This window comes from Aphelocoma coerulescens, chromosome 1 (assembly GCF_041296385.1).
Source record: "Aphelocoma coerulescens isolate FSJ_1873_10779 chromosome 1, UR_Acoe_1.0, whole genome shotgun sequence".
NCBI classification, from domain to species: domain Eukaryota; kingdom Metazoa; phylum Chordata; class Aves; order Passeriformes; family Corvidae; genus Aphelocoma; species Aphelocoma coerulescens.
This window is the reverse complement of record NC_091013.1, coordinates 95715577-95728906: the sequence shown is the minus strand read 5'-3', so window position 1 is coordinate 95728906 and position 13330 is coordinate 95715577. Positions and strand designations below refer to the sequence as shown.

Sequence of the window (13330 nt, the reverse complement as noted above, 5' to 3'; positions counted from 1 at the left end):
TCTCCCTAGGCATCCTTCTTATCCTGAAAGACTGGGAAATGTATTTGGAAATGTATTTTGAACTGTAATGACACAATATCTGTATATTATAGGAGCAAAACCAACTGTGCTTCTTGCATTTTTAAAATAGTGAAATAGTATTTAATAATTTTCTTACAAAATGGTATTTTAAAGGACTGAGTTATCAATAAATTAGAGATAACCTTAAAAAAACCAAAAAAAGTATCAGGGTTGGTAATAATACGAGTTAGGGCTGCAGTCCCTTGCCTTGCAGAAAGACACTGCGTTTCATTGCAGTTGCATCGTAGCTTCTGGCTCCTGGAACACAAATTCACAGTTGTTCTTTCTTTACCGAGCAATCTCCTGCTCTGGAAAAGGTCTTATCCCAGTGGCTCTGAAATTATTTTACAGTGAGATAAGGTCTACTCAAAGCAGCAGAAACACAAAGTGACTTTACAGCCTCTCCCTGCTCTGACTGTTGTCTTTGTTGTGACATTTCTTGACTTCGAAATTCTAACAAAATTCATTAGAAATGTGTTTTTGAGAAAGCATGAGGCAGAGTTTAAAATCCCTATTCCACTTAAAACAGGCACTTTCATCTCCCCTCTGGAGTGATTCTGTTGCTTCAGTCCTGTTTCCTGGTCTCTTTGATGAAGGAAAAGCTCCAGTCTTGGAGTCCCACAGTATTAGTGATTGAAGGGTGCTGCTTAAGGAAAGGAAAACAGCCCCTGTTGAATTTAGACCATGTCAGGGTTGCTTTTTTAGGTATATGTCTTTTTGCAGATTCTTCCAGTTCTGCAGCTAATCAAATAATTATTTTTTGTGAACAGCCCACTTGTTTTTAAGGCTCACCATGTCACTGGTAAATGATGCTTTTTCTGTTTAGAATTCTTTATTGTGGGGCTTTCTGCTTCTTCTTCATGCACATGTGGGTTTTTCTGCTCTTTTACAATCAGATGTCTCCTGTCTTTTTCCTTCCTAACTCCGTATTTTCTTACACGTGATCTGTGACTGTCTCCTCACGCCCTGTATCGGTCATTGCTTTAGTGGCAGCATTCTGTGGTGTGTGGGAATGTCTGTGTTAAATGTTGCCCGGGTTTGAGGAAGCTCTTGCATTGTCATGATACAGTTATATATGCTCCTCTATGCAGATAGTGCCTTATTTTTGGCTTCCTAGTATGGTTTCTATTGACGTATTTAATGATAGGTCGTGTTAGTGGCAAATGAAACAACAAAGGAGAGAAGCTCACCTTAGCACTCATACTGACGGTTTGTGAAGGGAAGGGCTGGGAATTTCATGATGTCCTCTTCCTCTACAGCTTTTTCACTGACTCAGAGGTATTTAATTCTGAAATATTTTCTGCATTTTTTAATCAATGCCTTGATTTCACAAGTGATCCAAATGATCTATCACCGGGGGAAGGGTTCCCTTTCCTGTGTCCCAGCGCCGGGAGCAGCAGCAGCACTGGGAGCAGGCGGGGGTCCCACAGGTGGGTCTTGGGGGTCGCCGTGGGGGGCAGCGCTCTCGCCCCGCTCCTCGTTAGTATAGTGGTGAGTATCCCCGCCTGTCACGCGGGAGACCGGGGTTCGATTCCCCGACGGGGAGGTGGCCATGCCTTTTATCCCTCCCACCATACCCCCGTCCGCGGCGCGGCCGGAAGAAGGGAGAGAGGGAAGCGTCGAGAACGACTCCTCCGAAGCGTGGCGGATCCTTTCGGCGGAGCTGCTGCCCCGCCGGGAGGTCCGCGTCCGTGTGCACGGTGCAGCCCTGCCGAACCGCTCCGTGCCGTCGGTAACTGCTGCCCGCGCACCGGAGGAGGGAGCAGGAAGAGAAAAACGAAAGGTTTGAAAGTCTCAATATTTTAGGAATGCTTGTTACCCCGGTTAGTGCCCTTGCTGCTCTGCCACGGCTGCGTGAAACCAGCCGAGGCAGTGTCTAGGAAGAGCGATCGCAGTAATGCTGCGGATTTGCCCTCGGGTCCTGGCACTGCCTCAGCTGCTTCTACTTGGGAGGGTAGGCACAAATTGGCCGGTTAGCTCAGTTGGTTAGAGCGTGGTGCTAATAACGCCAAGGTCGCGGGTTCGATCCCCGTACGGGCCAATTTCGTGATTTTTTTTTTTTTTTTTTCCCCTTGGAGGCGAGGAGAACGCTGACTTAGCAGAATATCACTTTATTTTGTTATAGGGGCGGAGTGGTAACACGGAAAGGGAGGCGGTACCCCCCAGCAGGAAGCTTGACGTGGGCCGTCATGGGCGGACAGCGAGAGCGAGCCGGGCCGGCGCGTCTCCTCGCCCTGCCCGGGCACAGGGCCAGGCCAGCAGCCACCCGCACACCGGGAACCCGCGGCAGGTGAGGTGCTAGCACGTGGCGGCGGCGAGAGACTACTCCCTCATCCCACTCCTCGTTAGTATAGTGGTTAGTATCCCCGCCTGTCACGCGGGAGACCGGGGTTCGATTCCCCGACGGGGAGGCGGAGCTAGTGCTTTTTGTCTCTCTCGAGACAGGGGGAAATGGAACCCGCCGCCCACTTGTTTTTCCCTATCGGGTCCTTAACGAAGTTCGTGCTGGGAGACAGGACAATCAGTCCAAAGCTGGGAGCAGCATCAAGGGAGAGGTGGATGCCTTAGGTCAGAACGCCCAGCAGCGTCCCGATCCACTATTGACTTCCTTGGCAATGGAGCTGGCCGGAGCAGCACCGTTCTGCTGTCACGATTGCAGCACAGATGCTCAATGCTGATTTTCTCCTCAAACAGCCACCTTTCTGTTCTCATGCGGTAACAGTGGGATCTCAACCCGCATTCTCCCAGATACTGATCAGCCAAGTCATGCTGCACATCTTAAACCATTTCCCCCCTCTACAATTAATAGGACAACACCAAAATACATGTGATTAAGTACCACCTTTTCCACAGCTTCCCAAAAGGACAGATTAGGGTTTAAATCATATCAAATATTCCCTTTATTCTTTTAAAAAAAACATTTTTAAGCATCCCAACGTTTTATAAGGGTAAGCAGTGCTATTTAGGCACAGACAATGGTTTCATTTCCCTGAACACATCACAGTAGTTTGCCATTTTGCAGTCAACCAAATCAGCTGAGGAAGTTCTAAAGCATGCAGAATAGCCCTGTGAGGCCTTCACCAGTCCTTCACAAGGCAGCAGCAACAGGGGGTGACAACATTAGCCCATCAATCTAAAAGAATGAGTTCACACATATGCAAGTTCTAACAAGTCTACGACATAATTAAGGCACAAGGTAAGAGTATAAATAGACACACTGAAACGCCACAGAACAGCAGTTTGAATGGGCTGGTTTGCAGGCATTCCTGTACTCCCAGAATGGCTCAGTGCAAGCAATCCATCTTCTTCATGATCCGTGTCAGTGCACCCAGTCTTTGGGATTTCGCAGAACCTCCAGGATTTCTGCTTCTTTGGAGCTCTCCGGTGGGGTGTGCATGTACTCCCACCTGCAAGGAGACGGGAAACTCACTCAGTCCAGCTGGCAGCCCCTTCTTGTGCACCAGGCTATGTTTGGACTGGAGCTGGCTTTTCTAAGGATGCAAAGCTACATACACAAGTTGATAATCTTGGCTCAGATGACAGATATGGTTACAAATCACAAGTTCATTTGTTCAGTAAACACAAATAACACCGCCACCGGAGGAGAGGGGAGCAATGTTAGCTTCATCTTTTACCAACTTCTGAAAAGGCTGGAAGGACAAGGAGAAAGGAAAGAGCAGTGCCCTGTTCCCCTCAAATAATGCAGGTTTATTTGCAAAATCTTTTAGCAGTCTCGTGACACACTAGTATCACAAGGAAGATGAATAAGAAAAGGAACCCACAGAATTCTGACAGTGAGGACACAAGACCTTTTCCCAGAATCTGAACTAGAAGCTCTACAAGTCTTTGTTGAATCTTGGTTTTAAAAACAAAGGTGGTGAAAGATCCCTTTTTTTCATTGAAAACGCAATTGAAAGAGGCACAACAGAGAAAGGAAAGTGTCAGCAGTCACCAAGAGATGGGTACATCCTTTTTCCATTTTTCCCCTAGGAATGACCCATATGCTGTGAAGTGAGCTAGTTACATTGATGAAAAAGAGCAAACCCAGACAATCCCAGAAATGAAATCAAAACACAGGAGCATGCTACACCACCAAGTCAGGGACACAGCTGGTGTTGTCAGTGGGATGAACGTATATGGTGAGAACAGCACTGCCTTCATGGTTACAGGGTAGCGGACAATTTTCCTAGCAGAGGGAGGTCACTAGTGAACTTTATGGAATTCATGATAGGGTCTGTACTACTCAGCATACCCAAAAGCAACCTGAAAGTGGGAATAAACAATAAATGACAGAGTTTGCTGGTGTTGCAAGAGTAAGCAAGATGGGTTAAAACCTAAAACAGTATTGAGCCAAGCAACTGAGCAGTGAAATGGCAGGTGAAATTCACTGTTGATTGATGTGAAGTCATGGACACAGAAAAAATGTGCACACAGATTGAGTTAAATTTTATTGCCCAGGAAAGACCTTGGCATTGTAGCAGTTCTGTGAAAAAGCCAGCTCAATGCTGAACAGCAGTCAAAACCAGCAAACAGAATATTAGGATTATGAACGAAAAATGAATTAAAACATCATTATGCCACTGTATGAGTCAGCGGCACATCTGCATCTTGGATACAAATATGCAGCTTACATTGCCTATTCCTTATCCCCAGTTTAGAAAGGGCACAGAAAACTTAAGCCTAGAGAAAGTGGCCCAAGTATGAAACAACAACTGCACAAAAAAAAAAAACAACAAAAAAACCCCCCACCAAAAAACGCATGACTTGTCAGCCTGGAAAATAGACAATGAAAAAAACCCAGAAGCCTGTAAAATAAAAACTGTTATGGAGAAAATGAACAGGAAGAAAATCATGTTACTCAGTGAAAAGTCAGATGAAGTCATCAGGTTCAAGTAGAAAACAAAAAGCACTTTTTCACACAACACAGAGTTAAACTGTGGACCTCCTTGCCACACATTTATCAGGACTGCCAGAAGCTCTCATGGTTTCTAAGAGCTACTAAACAAAAACCCATGAAGCGAGGAGAAGAAATCTATCAAGAGGAACTAAGCACAAAAACCATAGGTTTTTTTGCCAGAAAATCTCTATGCCACACTACTAGCAACTAGGTGAGTGCAGCAGACCAGAGAAGCATCTGCATTTGCAGAACAGAGAACTTTACGTGTCCAGTTCTTGTATCAGGCATGAACTTGCCACTGTTAAGAGACTGAACACCAGGAGAGACCTTTGATTTAATGCTATGAAGTAATTTACTAAGAACAGTGCAGTGCCTACTGCAACCCCAAGTAACTACACCCTTACCTTGCAGTCAGTGGCAAAGACATAAGAATGCTTTCGATTCTTGATCCTGGTGTCAGGAGGCCAAACTTTGTACCTCTGTCATAAACCAAGTTGAACTCTACATACCTATGGGAATGAAGAAATGCAACAGAAAAAAACCAAGCTAATTAGCAGAAATTGGTAGTGTTTTCTTCAACTGGCAGACCTCAAAAAAAATCAGTCTGTCTTTCTGCTGTGTTGGGGTCAACTGTTCTGTAGCATCCTCTGCATAGGAATGCAGGTGTGACCTTGTCAATCCACAGAGCTCAGGAAGAAGTGACCTCAGCTAAGAGACTAGAGCAGACAAACTGTTCAAAGGAGAGCATTCTGCAGGCTCCTATGCTGTACTATACTTCTCCCAGGCCTCAGCCCTGCTGGCACGGTCGACACCACATTTACCTTGGTTATTCTCTTCTTTGTGGGGCTGTCAGACATAAAGAAGGGCCTTAAAGGTACTGAAAATAACCAGAGGAAAAATTCTACTGTGCAGTCCTCCATGCCGAAGGACACATAAGCAGCAAGGTCAGGAAGGTATTTTCTGTTTCTTGGGGAGATCTGGAAAGCAGCAGAAGTCAGATAGCTTCAGAGTGCTGGCTGGGACTTGTAAGTGATGAAATACACCATTTTCTGTTCCCAGCATAGGAACAGAACTGTGACAATTCATCAGGGAGTATCTTAATTGCCAGTACAGAGGTACTGCACTTAAAGATACAGGAAGAGAAAAGCTCTTATCCATTTGCAGAAGTGGAAAGCTTTACATAGCCCAATAACCTGTGAACAGACCCAGGGAAATAGGCAGGCCTCAAGAGCTGGTCCTGGCTGCAACTTAGAAAAGCTCCTCCCCCTTTTAAACTTCGCTGGTTTGCTAAATCCCATCAACAGACTGGATCCTGAAAGCCCAGTGGTCCCAGGAACAGTCCCACCAAATCAAGGATGCTTGCTTATCTATAGACCAATGGCTGCAGGCCAGTGATCTGAACTTGAGTGCTTACACTTTTCCATGCCAGTCTCACAGATTTCTCAGCAATACAGGCAGAAACTAAAGACTCTAGTTAAGCACAAAGCACATGTAATCTCATTTCTCCATATGCTCCCACAATCACAGGACGTGGAGAACAGAGTACAACTGTATTGACCAATGTACTTAAGCTTTTGCAGCATTAACAGTTGGTCACATGAACCAGCATCCTCCAAAGTCTTTTACAGTAACCTTGGACCATGCCAGAATAAAAAAATCCAATCCTCTGTATTCCTTTACAGGAATCCTAAATTCCTTTACAGGAATTTCAGTGCCAAGATCAGATGGAATAAATATGTATGTAAGGAGCTGAAAGTACTCAAGTACAGTCATTTCCTGACTTTGTGGGGTGTTGCTTTATTACTGAATAGAAGTACCATTTCCTAACCCTTAGCTCCTCATGTGACAGGGCAGCCCTATATCCAGTATCTCTGGGCTGTAGGGGAGGGCAGGATCCAGGACACCAAGCACACCCAAACCCCTTTGCCTGTTACACAGCAGAAGCTTCTCTTGATTTTTGACGGAGTTGGAAAGAAACGGGTGTTTTGTTTGGGTTGCTTGTGTGGCAACATGGGAGAGTGGGAAATGCCTTCTTTGCACCCTCTTTAGCAATCTAGCATTGGATTTCAGAATTAGATCAATGTACAAAAATGCTGAAATTCTTGGTGAGCTTTTTTGGCCATACAACAGGACATAAACCCGTAACCATAAAGAACTAGCTCAAAATTTTTTCTTGCCAGCACAGTCCACCTCCTATGGATACTTTTACTCCTTCAGTACTCACCGTCCTCTCCGAAGCTGTTGCCATAGCTTTTCCTCTGGTGTGAAGGAGTCATGGCAGTGCTTTTTCACAATGGGAATGTAACAAGGCACGACAGCTTTGGCACAACTCTTTACAAACTGGAATACTTCCTCCTTGGAGGGAGAGTCCATATCGTCAAAGAATATGCCTCCAATCCCTCTTCGCTCACCACGGTGCTTGATGTAGAAGTAGTCATCACACCTAGAAGCAGCATCAGATGATTACTAATATGGTCCATAGCATTCAAAGAAAGAACAAAACTCCAAACAGCTGCATGTGAAATACTGACCACAAGTCAGTTCCTGCAGGGCTGCGTGCCCCACTGCTTCACTGACCTCCGAGAACCAGGATGGTGCAGCACCACCTGGAAAGCACTCCTGTGTCACTTGCAGTAAAAGCTCTGATTAAATGGTCTCTGTGAAGCTACACATCACCACACAGCCGCTGAGCACCATGGCAGATGCGTCCATGTGGATCAATCCAATCCACATCCTCTACCTACTCAGAACAGGGACATCTGATTTCAAAACTTTCAAAACTAAGGGCTCTTGACAGATTTAATTCCCAGCATTATATGTACTTCCCAAATTATTTGGACAACTTTCATATGAACTCAAACTTGAAAAAGAATCACTTTATTCTCTTTGCCACTCAAGTAAAAGAATTTTCTTCATCAAAACAAAAGTAATCTAAGGTGCCAAGACCAGATAAGAAAGCAACTGTCACAGTACCCTTTCTTGAAAAAAGGCTTTTTAACAGTTAAAACTTGGAAGATTGAGTCATTATAGCAGTGGCTTTTCATGACTCATGTTTAAGTTTATAAAGTAAGTGTATGAATAAGTATATGTAAGTAAGTAAAGTAAGTATATGAGTAAGGGCAGTTTATCCTACTATAGGAAAGCAATTAATCTCTTTTGTATTTATGGGAATATTTAGTTGTGAAATCACCTAACTTGAATGACTTAACCCTATCTTGCTTATAATTCCTTGCTTGGGCATGCAAGTCTTCACATGGAGGAGAAAGCAAAGGAAAAGAGGAAGCAGAAACCATCAACATCAAGAAAACCTTGCTTTCCTTTAGGACTAGTTTTCCATACAGGACCAGTTTTCCATATATCCACAATCATTATTATATGGCATGGCTGTAACAAGGGAGACATGGAGATGGAACAGATAACCTATGCTATTTTTTTATTCACTGGGATGATCAGTGGTTTTTATGTTATGATAGCAGGAAGAGTTAGGAAAAAATGCTGAGTCAGAAACATAAAAGAGAATAAGCCTGACAAAAATCTTAATCCTAGATCAGGTAGACAGTGTGGTAAATGTAGTAACTTTTAGAAAAGTGGGAAAAAGTCTCCTACCCCCTGCAGCTGGCATTGCTAGCCTACTTAGACTGCAAAGAACCTGACCATTAAGGCAGATTCTCTAAACTACCATGCAAAAAATCCTCAGAGAACAAGACTGTAATCTCAAGGCTCTAAGATGTGTCTCTCTACTAAGTGGTTGCCACCCAAACTATAACACCCACTTTATCTCCTGTCCTCAGACAAGACCTAGTAGCTTACAAAAGGGTACCCCCACCTTCCTGCATGCACAGCTTGTGGCAGATAGGATTATCACACACAGAGCAGCAAGTTCCCACTTAATAGTGGAGGATCCCATCCCTTGTATCTCTCAGCTCAAGAAGAACATTCAAAGTTTGCATCTTAGAAAAGAAGCTGTTGAATTCCCAGTGAATGTGTCACCAGGGGAAAAAACCACAGCTTCATCAAATGATGAAGATTCTACATTAAGGACATGGTCCTTTACTTACCTGGAAACTAGGAAAAAAAAGAAAAAAAAAAGTCCATGAAGGCCAGACTGAAGGCAGAAAAACAAAAGTGGGATTTTTCAGAACTGCACTGATGGGCCAAGAGCTCATACTGAATCATGCACATTTACCATGAGGTCACTGTAAACAGAACTTGTGCAAGTGCAGGAGGCAGAAGCCTTGTCCTAGTTTAACACAAGGGGCTAAAAGGAATTTTAAGCTGTGTACTGCAACAAAATCCTGAAGAGTCAGCTTGGTTTTTCTTTGGGCTATAGACTTACGATCCTAGTTGTCAGCCGTCTGATTTGAAAAATCCAGGATTCTGTAAATAAGATATTTCTTCAGACAATATTTTGTCCCAGTACACTTCTGATTTTCATTAGGGACTTTCTGATACTTTCCAAAAGGCAGCAGAACCTACAGTTCCTAGCATACATTTAACTGCCAACATCCAGTGCTGCTTTCTGCTCCCCCCAAGCACATCTCCCCCCACATACCATTTCTTGTACTTGGGATACAGCTTTGGATCATGCTTGTCACAGGCTTCTTTCAGAGTCTTGTGAAAATGAACAGCATCCTCTTCATTCAGGTAAGTTGGAGTGAGGTCAGTCCCACCACCAAACCACCACTGTTTAGTTCCTATAGCAGAAGTAAACAGCAACATTTTTCTTTCAAACTTCAGAACAGCAACATGTTGCTAGTGGTTCATCAAGAACTAACAACTACTTTTACAATACAAAACAAAATCATTTTTCAGTGGTGTCCCTAAACTTCACCAGTGAAAGATTTGACTGTAAGGTAGCGAGATGATAAGTGACTTCAGGTAAAGATGAAACAAACTTCAAAGGAGTGAAAACTATTTTGGACCACTGATCCTGAGTATAGGATGGCAGTTTCACAAGATGGGCTGGTGACTCTTGGCCCAGCTGGGAGCAAACCTGCACTGGTTCTTGATCTCTTACCCCAGCCATGCATTCACTTCTTTTGTGCAGAGTCACACATTTCATACATTCCTCACTGGATTATAATCCTTACCGTCTGCTTCTTCAATTTCAAAGTATCTGTAGTTGAAGTGCATGGTTGGAACATGAGGGTTCTTTGGATGGATAACGGAGCTCACACCCATGGCGCAAAAAGGCAGCTTCCCTAGATAAAAAGATGCACAGAGAAAGCCCTTCAGTTTTTCAATAAACTTCACTTGTTATCATTTAAGGAACATCACTATTTTCCCTTAGGCTCCAAACCACAACAGAAAAATGTCTCATGTTGGGTCACCATAATTATTAATCAGTGGGCAATTTACTTCTCATCCATACACTTCTGTGCACCTAATTAAACTCCTTCTTTGGTATCTGTTCTAAAATGTGACAATACTTTGGAGAACCCACTAAATGAAGACCACTTAAAACATAAGGCACTGCCAAGGCTTTCTACCATCCCCAGACCTCACAATTACCCTTTGCTACACCAACGTGCATTGAGTCCTCTTTAGCCTTCAGGTGTTGTTGGTTTTCTCCACCTCTTTGGTACATAATTCCTGCACTGTTTCACTGTTGAGCTACAGCGTCATTATTGAGAAACCACCGGTGCCTACAATACACTCCTTATAGCAGCAAGACTGAGGGAGAAGCACTCCGGTACCTGGCTTTTTAGGGATATGAAAGTCCACCTGTCAGGCTTACTGATTAGAAATCACTGATACAAATGAAAACCTTTGAGCTTTGATCAGTCTGGCCTTCTTCATGTTTTGCTCAAATGGTAGGTTGCTTTCAGAATACCTGCATGGGAATACTCAGGTGAACACGTTCCGGTTCCCTATCCCAACTGCCCGCTGGACTCCTTACCGTCCTTGGCCTTCAGAGACTTCCCCCTGCTCCGCATCTGCCGCGCTGCCTCCTCGGACAGGAGCCCGGACACGACGGACACGTTCACACCCGCCTTCTCGAAGACCTCGCCATCCTGCAGCACGCAGCTGATGCCGCCTCCGCCTGCCAACGCCAGGCTCCAGGTCAGGGTCACCGAGGGGTGACCGAGCCCGGGGTGCCGGTGTCCGCGGTCTCCCCCGCGGCTCCCCCGTACCTTCCTTCCTTTCCCAGCTGTCAACGGCGAAGGAGGCGCCGGGGTCCAAGGCGGTCAGGGCGCGACACACCTCCGCCTGCGTCTCCATGATGAGCAGCTCCATGCGGCTCCGCAGCTCCCGCCGCCGCCGCCGCAGCTCCCGCAGCCCGCTCACCGGCGGCGCCATGAACCGCTGTCGCAGCTCCTTCTCCTCCTCGTCCTCCCGGGCCGCCGCCAGCGCGGCTTGCCGCCGCCACAGCCCCAGCGCCAGCCCCAGCCCGCCCAGCGTCCCCGCGGCCGCCAGCGCGGCCCGCCGCGCCCCCCGGCCCGCCGGCCCCGACGGCGCGGAGCCCAGCGCCCGGGCAAAGGCGAGGGCGGGCGGACCACGGGCGGCCCCGCGGAACAGGCGCGCTGCCGCCGCCATGACCGGCACCGGCGCCGCAGTGCCGGCGGGGCGGAGCCGGGGTGGGGCGGGGCGGGGGCTGCGCCGGGTATGAACGTGTGTCAGCACACGGAATCGATTAGGTGGGAAAGCACCGCTGACATTGTTCAGTCCGGTCTGTCATCTGTCACTACATTGTCAGCTAGACCATGGCACTGACTGCCACGTCCAGTCTTTCTTCAAACATCTCCAGGGACGGTGACTCCACTACCTCCCTGGGCGTTCTAATGCAATGTCTAATCACCATCTCTGTGAAGAAATTCTTCCTAATGTCAACCTAAACCTCCCCTGGCACAGCTTAAGGCTATGTCCTCTCATCATGTCACTGGTTGCCTGGAATAGAGTAATCCCCACCTAGCTACAACCTCCTGTTAGGTAGTTGTAGAGAGTGATAAGGTAACCCCTGAGCCTCCTTTTCTTCAGGCTGAACAAACTCAGCTCCCTCAGCAGCTCTTCATAAGACTTGTGCTCCAGACCCTTCACCAGCTCTTCATAAGACTTGTGCTCCAGACCCTTCACCAGCTCCATTGCTCTTCTTTGGACCTGCTCCAGTACCTCAGCGTCCTTCCTGAAATGAGGAGCCTGGAACTGGACACAGTATTTCAGGTGTGGCCTCACCAGTGCTGAGTACAGAGGAAGAATCACTTCCCTAGTCCTGCTGGCCACACTATTTCTAAACAGGAGGCCATTGGCACACAGCTGGCTTGTACATGTCTGTACAAGAAAGCCGACCCACACCGGGTACCGTGAAAGAGTGCAAGCATCCCATAACTCTCCCATCTTGGTGCCCCTGGATCTGGGCTCCCTGTTGCATGTGGGTGCCATGATGGATGCAGCACTCAGGTGCCACGCCTCGCCTGGTGCGGCTTTGGGAGAGGGGGCTGTACTGTCCTTGTGCCTGTAAAACATCTCTGCATACTGCTTACAAATAACCTGGTATTGTTGATGGAGCTACGTGGGGCTGCAGAGTCGTCATGTGAGTAATGGCTTGTACAGGGCCAGGCATCACTGGAACAGGGGTAAAGTTGTATTTTACTGAGCTGTCCTGTGAACCATGTGAGATTGTCCTCCTGTGTAGGGCATTTCTGGTTTTGTACTCACAGTAATGAGCTTTTAGAACCTGACTAGTTTGTGGCACCAACAGTTTAGTGCAATAGGAATATTTCCCATGGACCTCAGAGAGCACACACTTATTCATCCTTTGTTCTTTCTAAAGTTGAAGCACATTTTCTTTCCTAATAAAATGGAGGAACTAGAGACATGTGCAGTCAAAGGGCTTTGATCTTATTGCAATTACAGAGATGTGGTGGGATAGCTTGAATGACTGCATGTTGTCGTGAAGGGCTACATTAGGATAGACAGACCAGGAGGGTACGGTGGTGGAGTTGCCCTCTCTGTGAGACACACTTGGAATGGGTGGACAACAAGAAAGTCAAGAGCTTATGGGTTAGGATTAAAGGGCAGACTAGTAAGGGTGACACTGATGTGGGTGTCTGCTACAGGCCACCCAAGCAGGAGAAAGTGGACAAAGCCTTCTACAGGCAGCTTGAAGCAGCCTCACAGTCACAGGCCCTCGTTCTGGTGGGGGACTTTAACTACCCTGACACCCGCTGGAGAAGCAAGGTGACAAAAGTGATATGGGGACTGGAGTATTTCTCTTACGAGGAAAGACTGAGGGAGCTGGGCCTGTTCAGTCTGGAGAAGAGATGGCTGAGAGGGGACCTCATTAGTGTCTATGAATAACTGAAGGGAGTCAGGAGGATGGATCCAGGCTCTGCTCAGCGGTACCAAGCAATGGAACCAGAAGGTGTTGAGTAG

General features: G+C 46.5%; 1 protein-coding gene and 3 non-coding genes across 4 annotated transcripts; 3 read left to right on the top strand and 1 right to left on the bottom strand.

Annotated features, from left to right (window-relative positions):
- Positions 1–1534: 1534 nt before the first annotated feature.
- TRNAD-GUC (transfer RNA aspartic acid (anticodon GUC)) lies at positions 1535–1606 on the top strand. The gene has a single exon. It is a non-coding gene; the product is annotated as a tRNA-Asp (tRNA).
- A 421-nt stretch (positions 1607–2027) lies between these two features.
- Positions 2028–2101, top strand: TRNAI-AAU (transfer RNA isoleucine (anticodon AAU)). Its single transcript has one exon. It is a non-coding gene; the product is annotated as a tRNA-Ile (tRNA).
- A 298-nt stretch (positions 2102–2399) lies between these two features.
- On the top strand, positions 2400–2471 carry TRNAD-GUC (transfer RNA aspartic acid (anticodon GUC)). The gene has a single exon. It is a non-coding gene; the product is annotated as a tRNA-Asp (tRNA).
- A 465-nt stretch (positions 2472–2936) lies between these two features.
- CPOX (coproporphyrinogen oxidase) lies at positions 2937–11497 on the bottom strand. The gene is made up of 7 exons (XM_069019459.1): positions 11092–11497; positions 10857–11000; positions 10048–10158; positions 9510–9651; positions 7182–7400; positions 5362–5466; positions 2937–3467 (listed from the first exon to the last, which is right to left on the bottom strand). Exons 1-7 carry the CDS (start codon positions 11492–11494, stop codon positions 3380–3382), a joined length of 1212 nt encoding a protein of 403 aa, XP_068875560.1. The 5' UTR covers positions 11495–11497; the 3' UTR covers positions 2937–3379.
- Positions 11498–13330: the final 1833 nt, after the last annotated feature.

What these genes read in the sequence shown, in the direction of transcription:
- CPOX (XM_069019459.1), bottom strand. Translation starts at nt 11,494, where the DNA reads ATGGCGGCGGCAGCGCGCCTGTTCCGCGGGGCCGCCCGTGGTCCGCCC. An exon ending in CAGCTGGGAAAGGAAGGAAG is followed by an intron (nt 11,001 to 11,091) that starts GTACGGGGGAGC and finishes TGGCGTTGGCAG; the next exon opens with GCGGAGGCGGCATCAGCTGC. An exon ending in TCTTTGCCACTGACTGCAAG is followed by an intron (nt 3,468 to 5,361) that starts GTAAGGGTGTAG and finishes GTCTCCTTGCAG; the next exon opens with GTGGGAGTACATGCACACCC.